At 42.8% G+C, this 17,136-nt stretch overlaps 1 protein-coding gene across 8 annotated transcripts in view; it reads left to right on the forward strand.

The window, feature by feature from the left end:
• Positions 1–17,136, forward strand: part of KIAA2012 (KIAA2012 ortholog) — a 144,045-nt gene that overhangs the window by 36,325 nt on the left and 90,584 nt on the right. For all 8 annotated transcript variants that reach the window (XM_037848771.1, XM_037848772.1, XM_037848773.1 and 5 more), the window contains 2 exons: positions 2,149–2,271; positions 4,823–4,933. In XM_037848771.1, coding sequence (XP_037704699.1) covers positions 2,149–2,271; positions 4,823–4,933 — 234 coding nt within the window. The remainder of the gene's footprint in view (positions 1–2,148; positions 2,272–4,822; positions 4,934–17,136) is intronic.

The raw sequence follows: 17,136 nt of genomic DNA on the forward strand, positions 1-17,136 counted from the left end.
AACTTTCTACCGATGGGCCATAGCAGCAGGGTGCACAACTGAACCACCAAGACAAATGGCAATGCTGGTGAATTTCATCTCTGGTACCGTTCACCTCGCACTAACCTCCACTCATTTCGAGCTGCCACGTCCATGAGGAACCCAAGTTTCTAGAGCTTGTCCAGGCCTCTGCCACCCTGTCAGGAAGAAGCTGGTCCAAGAATTCACTGATATCGTGGTGTAAATTAGTTCAATATGTAACCCCTGCCCAGTAGTCGAAGCTTAAAGAAAAGAACCCAAAGAGGCAAGTCTTTCATGGCAGACTTTCTCATGCAGAGGCCCCTGGGGCACAGGTATTTATAGGCAGTGAGTGGGACTGTCCCATTGCCACAGAAGTGCACTGCGTATGAACATCGTGTATAGCTACAACTCACGCACATTCCCACTTATTTGCTTTACCTTCAATTCTTTCATCTCCAATATCACAGAAATGAAACCAGCTTTATATTTGCATGTACACACATACATATTTTATTTTTATTGCTGAAACTTCTGAGAGTAAGTTGCATGCACTGTACATTTTATCCCTTATCAATAGATGTCCCCTAAGGACCCAAGGATATTCTACCTCACAAGACAATACTTTATCACACTCAGTATTTTCTAATACATAGTACATACTCAAATTTCTCCAAATATACCAGTAATGTTGGTTTATTCCTTATAGCTAGGTTGTTTTCTTTCTTTTCTTTTCTTTTCTTTTTTCTTTTTCTTTTTCTCTTTGCAAGACGAGACAACTCAGGGTCATGTGTTGCATTTAGTTGTCACATCTTTTTAGAATTTTTAAATCTTGAATGGTTCCTCAGTCTTGTCTTTCATGACATTGACATTTTTAAATAGTATAGCATCTGTTTTGCAAAATTATCCTCAGTTTGGATTTGTCTGTTTCCCTCATGAAACTCGTTCAGCTAAGACATTTTTGGCAAGAATATCACATAGGTGATATGTCCTTAGCAGGCATTATAGGTAAAAAGTTTCATTATTCAGGTAAAGGTGGTGTTTTAGTTTTCTAGCTGCTAAAACAAATAGCAAACAATGGATTGGTTTAAACCATGGGAATTTGTTGGGTCACAGTTTTGAGGCTAGGAGAAATCTAAAATCGATTGCATCAGCAAGGCAACGCTTTCTCCTTTAGGATTGTGGCATTCCAGGGCTAGCTGCTGATGATCCTTGGTCCTTGGCTTTTCTGTCTCATTGGCAAATACACATGGCAGCGTCTTTCCCTTTTCTCTTCCTGGTTCCTTTAACTTCCGGCTTCTGGCTGTTCCCCATGGTTTTCCCCCATGTCTGAACTTCATTCTGTTTATAAAGGACACCAGTAATCCCAGATTAAAGCCCAAACTGATTCAGTTGGCCACAACTTAACTAAAAATAAGATCTTCAAAAGTCCTATTTACATTGGGACTCTCCACTCACAGGAATGGATTAATAAGATTATGAACGTGTTTTCCTAGGGTACTGAATTCATCCGCAACAGGTGGTGTCTGCCAGGTTTCTCCATTGTACAGCTACCTTTTTCCCTTTGTAACAAATAAGCAACAGTCTGTGGAGTGATACTTTGTGACTGTGTGGAAAGCCACCTTTTAAACAAATAGCAACAGTTGTGTTGAACATGAAATAAAGACCACTCTCTCTGAATGAGATTTAAGGCAAACCTCAATCACTTAGATTACTGAATTTCACTCTTCCTAGAGCACTCCCTGCAGGTTTTGAGAAAGAGAGAACAGAGGTGGAGGGAAGGATGTGCATTATGGAGCATTATTATCAATCCTTTCATACTGCAACTACCATCTGGAGGATGGTGCCTTGTACCTGATATAATTTAAGAAGACAATGTGCTCAACAATCACTGTGCAATTCCTCCCAGTTCTTGGAGAGCAACCAAATGAAGGATCATAGTTCTAGCCAAGAGTGATTTCACTTTGACCACAGGAGATACCTTGTCTCTGCTCTTTAGCAGGGCCACAAAAGAGGAACAAAATTGAGAATGAATGGAATAAACCATCCTAACCACTAGAAGCCATCACCAAGTTAGAAAAGAGGTTCATGTGGCTGTTTGCTGAAACAGAAGTTCTCTCTCTCATGCTTTTTACCTTTTTGCTTTTGCAGATGTTGAAGCCCCACCCCAGAATTCAGTTCTACCACAGGGTCCCAGGACATCAGGCCACAGCAGTTCCAGAGATGCTCTGAATGTGACACCACCTGGGAAGGCGCTCCTAGCAGAAGGACAAGGTAACCATTCCCTCCCCACCATGGGCCTGGCATATTTGTGGCTCTGGGCTCGTTTTAACCATCTGCCAAGCTGCATGGCAGCCATGAAGTAAGCGCCCAGAAAGTCACCCAATGAAAAGGGGAAATCAGCAGTGTTCTGACAACGTCAGTGGGATTAATGTTCACCACACATATTCCTTAAGAGTCAGTACATGTTTTAAGGGGGTTGCTGCACCAACTTGCATTGCCAAGCTGTTTCGTACTTTCCTCACCCCTGGCAGCAGCATGTGCTGACACAGCTCCCTGTGCTCACAGAGGAAAAAGGTACTAGATTTACCAGGCACACTGAACCCCAAGCCATAACCTGACCCATCCAGGAGCAAGGGAGCCTGGTGACCCTGCCATTAGGAAGAGTTCTGGAGAGTAGTCATCTGTTAGCCCAGGGCAGAGCGTGAGGCCTGGTGACAGAAGGAAGGACTTGCATCTCTATTGAAAGGTGAGGCAGGGCAGGGCCACGTCCCTATGACTTAGCCCCACTTAAAGTTCTTATCCTAAGGAGCTGACAGTCAAGGAGGGGACTAAGATGCGTATACGAGAGCAGTAACACAAGGACAGTGCAGTAGCAACTTCCATAGGGCCTTTAATCTAAAGGCAATTCATAAAGCAAAAATTGCTTAGGGTCCAAATGACCCCAGAAAATCCCTTAGAAAGGTGCCATGCTGGAGACTGACAACCATTTTTCCAGTAAGCACAGCCCAGGCAGCAGTTTCTCCCTCTTCAGAGGAGCATTGGACCACTTTTTCTTGAGCTGAGCATCAGATGAAGGAGATGACCTGTGTGTTTGGGGACCAGACTATGTGATGAAAGTATCTCTGTTAACATCAGAATCACACTCAGGGCTGCAAGGGGCACACACTCCAAGACCCACAAGGGAACTGAGAGCCACAAAGAAGACAGTATTTGACATCTTTCATCTCATGCTCATTCAGGGACAGAACGCCTCACTATTTAAAGTGCTCACTCTCTTCCTCTTTTTCTCCCTCTCTCCTTCCCTCCCTTTTTCCCTCTCTTCCTCTTTCTCCCAAGCCTGTACAGTTAAATTCTTAAAGTATAAATTAAATACATAGATCAATAACTCCATTACGTGTTTGCAGCATCTCTGTTTAAGACTGAGATGGTCAAAATCAAATCCCCTATCCCCACCCCCACCCCCAATACACACACACACACACACACACACACACACACACTCCCCAAAGACACTGTTTTCACTTAGAAACCATTACAGGATTGGAACCTTTCTTTCACAACCCCCGCCCCTTATTCCTGTGTGGCAGTGATGCTCTCTTCATTTTGATAAGAACCAAACCTTAGATACCAAGGGCCTTTCTAGGAGACTGCATAACCCAGGACAAATCACACCAAACCCAAACACAGTTTCTCAGATATCCTTATAAAGGGGGAATCTGATTAAAATAAATGTCAGGGTCATGGTTATGACAAGAAGGCAACCTGAAGCCTCAAGTGTATATGTTGGGGAGAGGATATGTGTGTGTAAGTGAATGTATGTGTGAGTGCCCATGTATACCTGAGTGTGTGGGGGTATGTGTGTGCTTGCCTGCCCATGTTGAATGCATGTGTGCATGAATGCACACCATGTATGTGTGACTGTGTGATTGTACATGTCTGTATATGCATGCACACCTATGAGTGTGTAAATGTGTGTGAGTGTGTCATTATGTGTGCTTGTTTATGTATGCATGTGTATAAGTGTGTGTACATACATGCACATCTGCATGTGTGGTTGTATACATAATATATACATGAATGCTTTGTGTGTGTGCATATATGCATACAAGTAAATGTGTGTGTGCACATGCACCCCTCTGTACTAATATGTGTGTGTTGGTAAGTGCATGTATGTGTGTTGTTCTTCAGTGTATGTGTGTGTTTATGTACTCATAAGTGTCCACTATGGCTGGTGGCAAGCTTATTACTGACTCCTTTACCCTGAAGATTGGGAAGGTAAGATTACAGAAACACCTTTGGTCTTTCTGAGCACCTGAGGGAAATACAGATTCCTTCTCTCCTTCAGCGCCAGCTCCCTGGAGTCAACAAGCAGTCTCAGAAGCAGGGCTTCAGAGTATGACTGTGCCTGCTGAGCACTGCACAGAACTATCTGATGGAAAGGGATAGCAGAGGCTGGAATCACCAAGCCCTGCACCCAGGGGTTGGGCTGCCCACACCTGGAGAAAGGGGCTCCCTTTCCTTCACAGAAGGTGCCCCCACTAGCCATGCCTTGCCCCTGTTGGGCTGCTTGAGTCCAGAGAGGTGCCTTTTCCAAACTCACACAAAGGCACACAAAGGGAATCACACAAAGGGAAAGACCTAACCAATGGCCCTGCTCCATAGAATCCCAGGAGCAGGGCTTACCCTGTGTTCTGGTGAGCACCTGAGTACACAGGTATCTGTGAGCCTGTGCCCACCAGGGATTAGGGGAACACAGTCCTGCCTCGGCCTCCCTCACCTGCAGTGGTGATAACACTGACCATGCCTTTTGTTTACCTTCTAGAAGGTCCTAGGGACCCCACATTGGAACATGTCTTGCTGGATCCAGATGGAGTAAAAGTCTGCCTGTCCCTCCCAGGGCCTACCCAAACCAAGGGACTTGTGTCAGGTGAAGGTAAGATAGCGCAAGGCTGAAGGTCAGCCTCATTTTCAAAGGGGAAGATTGTACCTGCAGCTTCTAAAACTTCCCAGCATCAGAGACATCATTAAAAACCGCCAGTTTCTCCCCTCTTACTGACACAGAGGTGCTTCATTAGCTGAGACACAATAACCCAATGTTTGACTAACAAGTTTTCTCTTGCTGGAGAATCCAGAGAAAGAAGTTCCAGTGGAATGGCTTGAGGAGGTCTAATGTACCATGTTGATGCCTTGATGAGAATGATAAAGCCCTTTTGGTATTTGCCCAAACAAAACATGGCCTTTTCTCTTCTTTCTAACTACCCTCCAAAGATGGAGGTCGCTAATTGGTAATCCAATCAGTTATCCTTGTTATGTGAGTTGGTTCAATGCTATGAATAATTTGGCTCCTGACAGATATCAAGGCAGTTTCCAAAAACCCTTCTGGCGTGTTAGCTTTTTGGAAAAGAGATGCTGGCTCTGGACAACAGCCATTTTGCAAAGAAAAAGCAATGAAGTCAGAGGGTGGTGGGTGTTAACTGCCCAGGAACCATCATGATGTGTGTGCAGGAGCAGAAAAGCCAGCAGACCTCTTGAGGAAGCTCAAAATCTGCGCTAATTTGGTGGGTATATGCATGACTGGCTTCACAAAAAGAGCATGGATTCAGGGCCACGACATTTGAGTAGCTCTGGCTTGTCCTCTATGCTGCCAGAATGACTTTGGGTCAGTCCCTAATCCTCCCTGTGTTCAAGGTTCCTCATCTTAAATGAGAGGATTGGACCACATGACTTCCCCACCAGCAGCAGCTGGAAAATGGCTTGACTATTGCTTCATTTTGCATTTTGTGTTCATTGCTATTGAAATAGCCACCCAGTATATGCATGTGTTTCCAAATTCAGCAGTAAAGAATTTCCCTCACTGTCTGGATTGTACCATGAGTGTGTTTAAACATAACTTGGTTCTGAGTCACTGGAAGTAGGAGTTAGACAGATGGAGGCCACTGTCAGTGTGACACAGCTGGTACAGCAGCTGGAAAGCAAATATGATTCTGTTCACCTGCTGCACATTTGTCCACTCTGTTCCAGGAGAAACAGCTTCCCTTTTGGCAAAGCAAAAGTCAGATGCAGAAAAGGAAACAAGTAGGCTTTAAGTTTGTTGTCACCATTGTCAATATGATATTTCATGCATTTTAGTATCCCCAGCACTTAGCACAGTCCCTGACACACATATAACAGGATCACAACAAATGTTCATCAGAAATTTTTCAATAATTTGTGCATGAAATGAAAGGAGAACAGAAGGATGGAAGGATGGAAGGGGAGGGAAGGAAGGAGGGAAGGAGGAAGGAAAGGAGGGAGAGAGAGGGAGGGAGAGAAAGAGACAGAGAGAGAGAGAGAGTGAGAGATGCAGTGAAAGAAAAAGTGGGCAATGAAACTTATCCTGAATAATGGAGACCTGCTTGACATTTTGTTCCAGTCCTACGAACAATATATTTAATCCTACTTGCCTCTCAAAACTAAAGGCATTCAAAGTATGCTTGTTGAATGAATGAATCAATCAGTCAGTCAGTCACTGGCCTCTCTCTAGCCTTTATTCCATAGTCAGTCTTGAAGGTGACAGGAATATTTGAAAAAAGGATCAAGACCTTAAACCCACATCTCCCCACAAATGTCCATAGTACAAGTCTAGATTTCTAAGTTTCTCTATTTTTTTTTTAACTAAGGTTCTCTATTAATGGGAAAGGAGTTTTTATTTTTTTTAATTTTTGGGGGGAAGGAGCATACTGAACAAATTTTTCTCTTTTGCAAGGATTTGTCCCCAGACTGCACCAAACTCTTCTGCAGTTCAATTTGTTCAAATCACCACTCCCACTCTACCCCTCCAATTGTGTCTGCCACTGTATTTCAGCCCACCCTTTTCTCATCAGCTCAACGGCCCAAACACCGAATATTCTTTCTCTCATCTCCAAGTCTTTGCCCAGGTTGCCCCCAAATATTTAGAATAGCTTTAATTTCTAGGCAGAGACTCATCTTTTCTGGACTCTTGTCCTTAATAAATCCCACTCATCTCTTACAACTGCCTCATTGTAGTCTCAGCCCATTCCTCCCTCTCAATTTCACTTTTGTATTTATCTGCATCTGTTTTATGTTTAACTCCCAAATACATTATATGAGTCTTAGAGAACAAAGATAACCTCTTATCTTTATCGTATGTCCAAGAAATGCTTGTTGATTGACTGAATACCCCAGGTGCCACAAAGGAAAGTTCTTTGGGGATCATAGTTATTTTTCTATAAAAAACAAAAACCTTGAGTAAAGGAGAGAATATGTTCTGTCTGATTTTTCTGAAACTTTCAGACTTTGTCAACATCTATTTGGAGATAAATTCTTAGGCAATTAGATCACGATATCTTGCATTCAGACAGCATAAAGAAATGAATATAAACCTTCAGAAGGAAGGGGGAAAAAAAGGTTTGAAGATTAAAGCTGGAATTTGACCCTCTTGGTCTTGTTAAGATAGTGCAACACTTAGGAAATTCAAAGGCTTAAGAAAGGAAAAGTTAACTTGGAAGAATACAAGTCAAAACATTGGATATGCTCTCTGAATTGCTTATCCTTGACTCAAATCCTTCATCTATTCTCCTAGTTGTGGTGCCAAAATAGATGTTTTATTTCAGACATTAATGCAAGAAGTTCAATGTATGCCTATATGGAGTCAAGTTGGAATTTCAGGTCCCATGTAAATTCAAATTCCCAGTCTCTTCCAAAGTTTCCGTTTAGTGTTTGTTCTTGTCCTAAACAGATTTTTATCCCCTAAAATGTTTCTTGTTTTTTATTTGTTTATTTGTTATTTAAATAGCATCCTTCCTTGCAAACCTTTCTTGGTGTGGTAGTTTAAAAATATGTCTACAAATTCTTTGACATGCCTCCCTTCAAAAGGAAGAGCCAAATCTTCCTCCCCTTGAGTGTGGCTGGACATAGTGACACTCTTCAAATGAATATAGACTATGACGGACATGATTGTGAGTGACTATCGAGACTGGGTCATAAAAGGCATTGTGGCTCTCTTCTTGCTCTGCCTCTTCGATTACTCACTCTGGGAAAAGCCAGCCAGCCCTATGGGGAGATCCATGTGGCATGAATATTTGAGGCGAAGATATGCTAAGTGGTTGATTTTCCCTTTACTCTCCCCATCAGTCATTTTTTTATAATGTTGGTTGTGAGAGGCATTAGTGCAGCCATCTATTTCTCTACCCCTCTTAGCTTCAGAGACCCAAGGGTAAAAGAACCCTTTCCATGTTGGTGGGCTGTTTAACAAGGTATGATTTTTCTTGAGTAGCCTTTCTTTTGGTAGCTGCTGTATCTCCCCAGTGCTTGGAAGTTTAAAGGAGGGAGAGTCCTTTAGATGGAGCAGTGTAAGGAAGAAGAAAGAACTCTGGACTATGTCCAAAGTCTTGTGTTTTATGCCTTGGTCTACCACCCATGAGTTCTGTGATCATGGGCAAATAACTTTACTGCCTTAGATCTTAGCTTCCTCATGAAAAAAAGAGAGGTCGGCATTAGATCCAAACCTCCCGGAGGATGTACCATAAATTCCAATTCTTCAGAAAATTAGTAGGCGATATGAAAAAAAAAGGAAAGCTTCTGAGGCCAAATAAGCTTGGAAACCAGCAGGCTAAAGTTAAGCAAATTCTTCACTGCAGGACTTCACAGAGCCTTTATTAGGCTAAAGTGAGTTGTGACTCTTCAAGATTGAGACATACACAGTTTCACAAACTTATTTGACCATTGAATACTTTCATTTTAACAAAACATCTTGTGGCTCTAAATAGTTTTTGGAACACATTTTGGAAAATGCTCAACTAGATGATTTCTAAAGTTCCTTCTAGCTATAATGCTCTATGTTTCTAAATATACCACTTCCCCCAAGGGGAATCTCTCAGTGGGGCAGCTCTGTTGTCTAAATCCTGAAGCGGGATCTCAGCCATTCAATAATTCATGACTGTTCTTATTTTTGTTCTACAAAACATCACTTCTGAACCGTACAGTCCTCCATCTCTCCATCTCTGAATGGAAAGAAGTAGAGGAAGAAAGGAAGAGATCCTTGTGGCAATAATTTACATTGTCCCTTTTGCTCAGTCAGTGTTGTTAATGACCCATGAAATGAAGTTAGTAGGTGTTACCAGTTCTAGGGAGCTTGGATCAAATGTCTGAATAAAGGAAAACAGGGCTCCTAGGCTTGATATGATTGATTGGTACACAGCATCTCCTTCCAATCAGCCTTTCTATACTGCAGAGTCTAGAAGGCTAAAAACTCCATTTTACAGATAACTTTTGCATCTAGGGAGATGGATGCAATGTAGGTCCTGCCAATTTGATGCACTTGCATGAGATTTGGAGGGCAGAGTAAAGCAGAGGCATCTTCATGAAGCTTTTGGCTGTTTAATACCGGCAAGCAAGCACATGATGATTGAGCACGTCAATAGACAGTTGCTGCAGTAACTTTGTAAGGACCTCATTCTCTACAGTTATGCCATTTCTGCTTAAAATACCTGGGTGGTTTCTGTTATGCACTGAGTCCTGCCCATGTGCTCCCCTTGCAGAAATTGTGGGAGTGTCCCACTAGACTCAGCATGGGGCTGATTTGGGTCTGTCACATGTACAGCACAGTTGAGTGGTCAGGGAAGGTCACGCTGTGAAAGCTGTGTGAAGGGTTCTTTCCTTCACTATTGTGAAACAAGCAAGTCCTCAGCAACCAGCCCTGGAAGGTGTTCTGATAGCCACCAGCAGAGAGCCACTGCTATAGACGAATCACATCCCCCACCAAGGCATGTTCAAGTCCTAGCTCTAGGTCCTGTGGATATGAACCCATTTGTAAGTGGAATTTTTGAAGATCCTATTAAGATGAGATCAACTGAATCAGGGTGGGCCTTAATCCAGTCTGACTGGAGTCCTTATAAGTTGAGGAAATTTGGACACAGGAGTGGGAGCCATTAAGAGACAAGAGACAGAGGGCCATGTGACAGACTGAGTTTTGGATTGCCAGCAAGCCACTGTTAAAATGCTGCAGATGTGACAACATAGATGAACCTTGAAAACATGATTTTGAGGGAAATAAGCCAGATACAAAGGGACAAATATTGTATGATCTCACTGATATGAAATAATTAGAATAAGCGAACTCATAGAATCAGAATCTAGAATATAGGTTACCAGGGATGGGGTAAGGGTAGGGAATAGGATTAAGGAGTTTTGGTTTAAAATGTACAGAATTTCTGTTTAGGATCATGGAAACGTTTTGGTATTAGATGGTGGTGATGGCAGCATAACATGATGAACATAATTAACAGCACTGAATTATATATTTGAATGTGGTTAAAAGAGAAGTTTTAGGTTGGATATATATTACTAGAATAAAAAATTAAAAAATGAAATAAAATAAATGATACAGACTTCAGAAAAAGCATGATCCTGCCGACACCTTGATTTTGTATTTCTAGCCTTCAAAACTATGAGACAATAAATTCCTGTTGGTTTAGCCAACTAGTCTGTGCTACTTGTTAGAATGGCCCTGGCAAATTAAGACACCCACTAAGAAGCACTAGGGACTCTTCTTTCCTCTGACAAAAATCTCTTGTCATTCCTATAAGCACAAATACTCCCCTACATGACAGTTGAAAAGGTGGCTTCATCACTACTTTGTGGCTTCTAAAGAAGAATAATTTCAAAAATAGTAGTTTGTTCTGAATCCACTGGAAAGTCATCTTTTTAAGAAAAAAATAGCATGAAATATTGAAGAATATTAACTCATCTTTATTTTTGCATCGTACTTATATATTTTACACAGCCTGTGAAGCTGTGACTTCTACCTCCCTTGCGTTTGTTCTGTTTTAGGGAACCCTAGAGTTGGGAGGGAACTTAGGCATCAGCTTCATCAGGGCTTTTTGAACATTTTTTAAGCAGAGGAAGAATTTTATCAAACAGACTCTTGCTGGGGAGATCCATAGATAAAAAAGATAAAAGCAGAGCTTCCCTGGTTAAAGTAGGGATGAGATCTCTGACTGTGGCCCCCCAGCTTCTTCAGAGCCCAGCTATCTCTTCCCCTCCTGAGGGAGAGGGTCTGTGCTGGGCCCATAGAGCTAGGAGACCACAATTTAGAAAAAAACAAAAACAAAAACAAAAACAAACAAACAAAAACCTTTATTTTATGGATAAGAAACAGAGATCCAGAGAGTCATGGTGATTTACTCCAAGTCACACAGCTTCTATGTGGTTAATCCAAGGCTTAAACCCAGATCTTCCTGCAACCAGTTAGGACAAAGCTCCTCCCATAAATCACACTGCCTCTGGTCCCTCTTTCCGAGTTTCCCAGTTTCAAGGACCAGATGAAGTACTGCCTTCTCTGGGACGCCTTCCCAGCACACCTCAGCCCACACCGATTGCTCACTCCTGAGGTTCCTCTAAGGAACCTTACTGCCTGGGGCTCTTACCAGGCACTTCCTCACTTCCTTTATCACTTTTACTCTTTTCTTCTTGCCTCACCTAGATTTAAAATTCCTTCTAGGGATATCCCCCTCATCTACTTTTGAATAGTCCAAAGAACACACTAGTTACTTACAGAACATAGCCCATAAAAATTGACTGAAACTGTGAACAGCAGAGACTGTTTCCCAGTATCTGTTTTTTCCATTGTTCCTTTTACTAACAGAACCCCTACCCTGAATTTTAGCAGAACACATGGCTTCCTAGCTAGATCTATATTTCCCAGGCTTTCTTGCAGCTAGGTATGGCCATGTGATTAAGTTTTGGCTAATGGGATGTGAATGGAAGTAATGCGTGCAACTTCCAGGCCATTTCCTTAAGAGGAAACTGCTTGCCCTCCTCCTCCTCTTTCCCCCTTGGACTTGACTGTAGTGGTGAAAAAGCTTCAACTATGTGGAAGAGGACAAAACTAAGGGATGGTGGAGCAACAAGATATAAGGAATTAGGGTACCTGGATAACTTCATGGCACAGAGCTACCCCACCCCACCTGCTACCTCTAGACTATTATGTGAAAGGGAAACAGACATGTATCCTGTTTGAGCCGCTCTTTTGCCTTAACTAGTAAAATTCAACTATAATAATACCTGCCCAACCTACTTCACGTTGCTTTGCAAAAATCAAAGCAGCTTATATTAAGTAAAATCTGAGTATAGAATATCTTTGGACCAAAAGGAGAGAAGGCCCGTCACCTGCTTATTTGACTCCTTTGACAAAATGTACTGAATACCTGGCATGTGCAAGGGACATCAAAGAATGTTAATACTAAGAGCAAATATTCTCAAGCACCGTGCTTCATATGTTATCTCATTCCATCATCACAATAATCCTACAAAGTAAGTATTTTCATTCATATACCCTAGGCAAGGAAGTTGAAACAGGGAGACAGGGAGGTCAGCTCTCTCGTGCAAGTTGACTACACCTGGAAAGTAGCAGACGTGCGACTCCTTCCCAGGCCTGTCTGTCCCAGAGGTTGCTCTCTGCTCTGTCTGTCCCCGAGGTTGTGCTCTCCTCACCCACTTCCCAAGGCCCAAAACCAGGCACTGTGGTTACTGCCCTCACAGATCTCACGGTCAGACTCGCAAGCAGCTAACTCTACCACGAGGCAGAATAAAGTGCATGCTGTAACGGAGCCCTAAACAATGCGATTCAGGGGTGTTCATAGAAGGAATGAGTAATTCTAACAAGAGGGGCTGGGAAGGGTTTCACAGAAGAGTCACCATTTGCACTGACCTTTGAGAAGTAGGTAGAAGTGGGTAAACAGAGAAGGGGAAGGAAAGACCCCAGCTGAGGGACCCACATGAACAAAGTCAAAGAGGGAGGAAAGTAGAGTATGTTTGGGAAATGACAAATAGCCCAGAGTGAATGGAGGTCTAATGGAGGGGTCTAATGGGGGTTGGGGCAGGCCAGGGCCAAAGCAGGGAAGGCCTTGAATGCCAGGAAAGAGATGAAATACTGATTTGTAGGCAACAAGGAATCACGAAGATGTTTGAGCAGGGACCTCACACACAGGCAAGCATAAAGGCGGAGAGCTCAGGCTACTGCTATCATCAGGCAGCAGCTGATGAGCTGAATGGAAGGTGGTGGGCAGATATCAAAGACATCGCAAAGAGAAGACCCCAAGGGCTGCTACCTGGGTGTGGGGATCTCAACCAGCACTCTGAAAGCTGAGGAACCAGTGACAAGCCTGTTTGTAGAGTCTCTTTACAAAATTGGCTACAATTCTCAGCTACAATTTTCTACTCCAATTACCTTTTTTCTTTTTTTGCTTTCAGTTAAAGAGGATTACTTGATTTCAGTTAAAGAGGGGAGAGGAGGTGTTAGATGTGTATGTGTGTCTCATCTATTGTAATTAAGATAAAACAATTAAGGCCCTGGAGCCACGTCACTCCCACAGCACGGGCTGCAGCCCCCTCCCACATGGCACCCCGCTCCAGCAGCCTCCCTCGTTTTTAAGTCAAACTCCCACAAGCACAGATAAAAATTAAAATACAGTGTCATATGCCTCTCAGGCTGTCAGTAATGCAGTGTGGCTGTTTGCTGGCTTATGTGCTCTAGGCGAGGTGGGTGAGCTTCCTAGCAGACAACTGTGGTAAACAACAAGAGTTCGGAAGAAAACCATGATAGCAAATTTCTTGGGAGATGTGAGGCAAAGGACAAGGCTGTAAGCAGTGATGGAAAGTGTTTGTGTAACCCTCCTGTACCCTCTCATCCGACACACAGACACGCATCGAGGTTTCTCGTTCATGATTGTTTTAGTCTCTCTTTCCCTTTCAACCACCGACCACTCAATTCTTTGAGGGAAAATTAACATTCATTATGCAATTTATCTCTCTCCTTTTAATCCAGTGTGTCTTGTCTCCAAGGTCCCTACTCAATAATTAATGTTTGTTCTCATTTCCCATTCTCTAGAGCATCTATTCTTGAACTGTAGGGTCAACAATTAACACTAATTATGGCTTTTTCTCTTTCCACTGTTGGTTCTCAGAATCCCAAGCCACCCTGCTCATGCTAAGTTATCTGTGTGCATGTGGCTGCGTGTATGCATGCCGACATAATCAAGGAACAGGCTTTTCCAAGCCCCACTGCAGTTTAGCAAATCAATAAATCCCAAACATTCTCTTTTGGCAACCCTTCTAGTACATTTATTATCAGTAATGAGACAATGAAGGAGAAACAAAAGTATTTGGAAATGACTTGAGGTGGGTAGTTAGACTGGAAGATTTCTAACTCTCTTCCAGTTTGAATTTTCTAGAACTCCCTCTCCCTCTGATTTTTTTTTCATTCCTACTGCTATCTCCCCCCACACCCCCTGCCCCATTTTCCGTCTCTCGATTTCTCCTTTTCTCTCTTTCTCACCCCTCCCCACTCCCACACACATATACACACACCAAATTTCTCTTTAAAAACCATTTCTCCTGCATTTAGGATCCACTCAGCTGACCTCTTTGCCATCTATTACCTGTCCCTTATCTGTCTTTCTTGGGTCTGTCATCCCAATTCTCTTCAGCCATTACAATAGCATTGTTTTAACTAGTTTTCATTTTGACTGACAAGGACAGCTAAGAGACTAATTCTTGCCCAAGGTGGCTCTAATAGATTTAAAAAAAAAAAAAGTCATCAGGAACTGTGAAAAAGCCTGGCTCTCTTTTTGGCTGGAATCAGATGGGCTAGAATCCCTTCTGTCCTCTCTGGTCCAACGCTTGTACTCGTGCTGCAGCTGGGGACTGGGGCTCCTCATGCTTGTCTGTAATCCCCCATTGCTGCAAGCACTGGGGCCTCATGTCACATCTGCTGTTCAAATCTGGGCATCTTCTCACAGCATGTGTCAAGTATCAACTGTTTCATGCTTTCACTCTGTCAAAAGTTTTCCTCCAGGAATTTTAGAATCATGATCCCGACAGGGTTTTACCTTTAAGCATCTTGGATAAAACATTATTTTCCTCAGTATTGTTCAATCCTAGATCTATCTTTTCTCCATGATAGCATCTACAGATTTTCAAAGTCATCCAGTTCATTACTTGGCTTAGCATTGAGGCATTGCACTTAGTGTTTCCCCTGTCTTAAGGTAAAGGAAATACCCTTTTTCAAGATTTTTTCACACTGTCAGGTAAAACTCTCTATTTTTTTCAGCCTATGAGTCTGTTATTTCAGATATCAGCCACAAAGAGGAAAGGTCAACCATGCCCAAGAGCTAAGTGTTTCCCCTAAAAGGTCACTTCTTTGATTACCTCTGTATGCTAATTGACTCACAGACATATTTCATTCCTAGCCCTTCAGATACACACAATTTCTCCCCAGACATACTAATAAGTATGAACAGTGTTCTTTTCTTGGAGAGCATGGTAAGTGTGGTGTCTTCATGAGCTATTCATGGACAGCCCTGTGTTCTGTGGTCTGAGTATCAATATTAGGAGAGAAGTAGGGCTCATACAAGTGGCTGTGCTTTGCTGGCCCAGGAAGGGTAATTTGTAGGGATATACTGTGTGTTTCTCGGGTTATACACTGCACAATTCACATTGTAATGAGGGAAACATCACCCCCCAGAGCTATATATAGCTCAGCGTGCACAATCACGTACTAGGAAGCTATCTGGAAAAGGCTCTCAGGCTTATATTTTAAATGGAGGACTGAGGCCAGTTCTGCGTCTCCCAAGCCTCCTTTTATATTTCCTTACCCCCACAAGAAAGATGCAAGAACTGGAAATATAGTCAACTTTGTAGCCCATCTTCCACTGACAGCCACTGTTGCTTCTGCTTCAGACCAGGCAGGAAGGATAATTATGTGGAGACTTCTTCTCTCTCCTAAAAATAGTCTTTGATTAATAGGGAGATGTGTGTGGTCTTCCCTGCTGCTTATTTTTAGGCAGGCAGCAATGAATCCTGCATTAGGACCTGCTACAGTAACAGGAATCTATGCCACAGATTGAGGACCCGAGCCTGCGCTTGGTGGAGGGAATTATTTTTGCCAGAGATTGCAAAACTAGGAGGAGAAAAGACACAATCACATGCTTGCCAATTTCAAAATCTGTAAGCAGAGAAATACCTAGGAGCCTGGCACTCCACTTTGTCCCTTGTGCCAGTTTGGATGTATTATGTCCCACAAAAAGCCATGCTCTTTAATGCAATCCTGTTGAGGCAGAGGTATTAGTCTTGATTAGGTTGGAATCCTTTGATTGAGTGCTTCCATGGAGATATGATTTAATCAATGGTGAGTGAACCATTTGATTGGATTATTTACATGGAGATATGGACCTGCCCATTAAGGGTGGGTCTTGATTTAATCACTGGAGTCCTATAAGAGCTCAGGCAGAAGGAGCTCTGTGTTGTAGCTTAGAAAGACATTTTGGGAGACGGCCGTTGAAAGCAGACTTTTGCTGACGCTTGTGAGATGATAGCCTAGAGTATGCTCCAGAGAAGACAAGAGAGGACAAAACACCCCAAGTGCAACAATTTGAAGAATGCACAGGAGCAGAGAGAGGAGCTGGAACACAACCTGAGGTCAGCAGATGCCAGCCACGTGCCTTCCCAGCTAACAGAAGTTTTCCAGATGCCATTGTTCTTCCTCAGTGAAGGTATACTCGTGTTGATGACTTAATTTGGACATTTTCATGTCTTCATGAAAAAAGCTACCTTCAGACTGTAGCTTTGTAACCAAATAAACCCCCTTTATAAAAGACAATCCATTTCTGGTGTTTTGCATAATGGCAGCATTAGCAAACCAGAACACCCCTTTTGCCACCCTTTTCTGGTAGACATCCTGACCCTGGTGGAAAAGTTTCCAAGTCAGTTATACTCATTCTCACTCACTGATTGGAGCTAGGCCAGGGGTGGCTCACAAATAGGAGCCCTCCAGGGAAAGGAGAAGGAGAAGGTAGAGGAGAAGGAGGAGGAGAAGGAGGAGGGGGAAGAGATGATGATATGCCTAACAATGTGCTGAGGGTTTTATACTCATTATTTCACTGAGTCCTCACAGAAATAATATTAGGTAAATTCTATCATTATCTTTACTTTCCATCCAGGTCATTGTGGTTCAGAGAAGTTGACTTGCCAATGGTCACACAGCTACATTGTTAAGTTGGGGTTTGAACTTAGGAATCTGCATTCTTGCATACACTAACCATGATTAGTGGTTGTATCCATTTAAATAGGCATATTTCC

Source organism: Choloepus didactylus, chromosome 9 (genome assembly GCF_015220235.1).
Source record: "Choloepus didactylus isolate mChoDid1 chromosome 9, mChoDid1.pri, whole genome shotgun sequence".
Classification (NCBI taxonomy): Eukaryota; Metazoa; Chordata; class Mammalia; order Pilosa; family Megalonychidae; genus Choloepus; species Choloepus didactylus.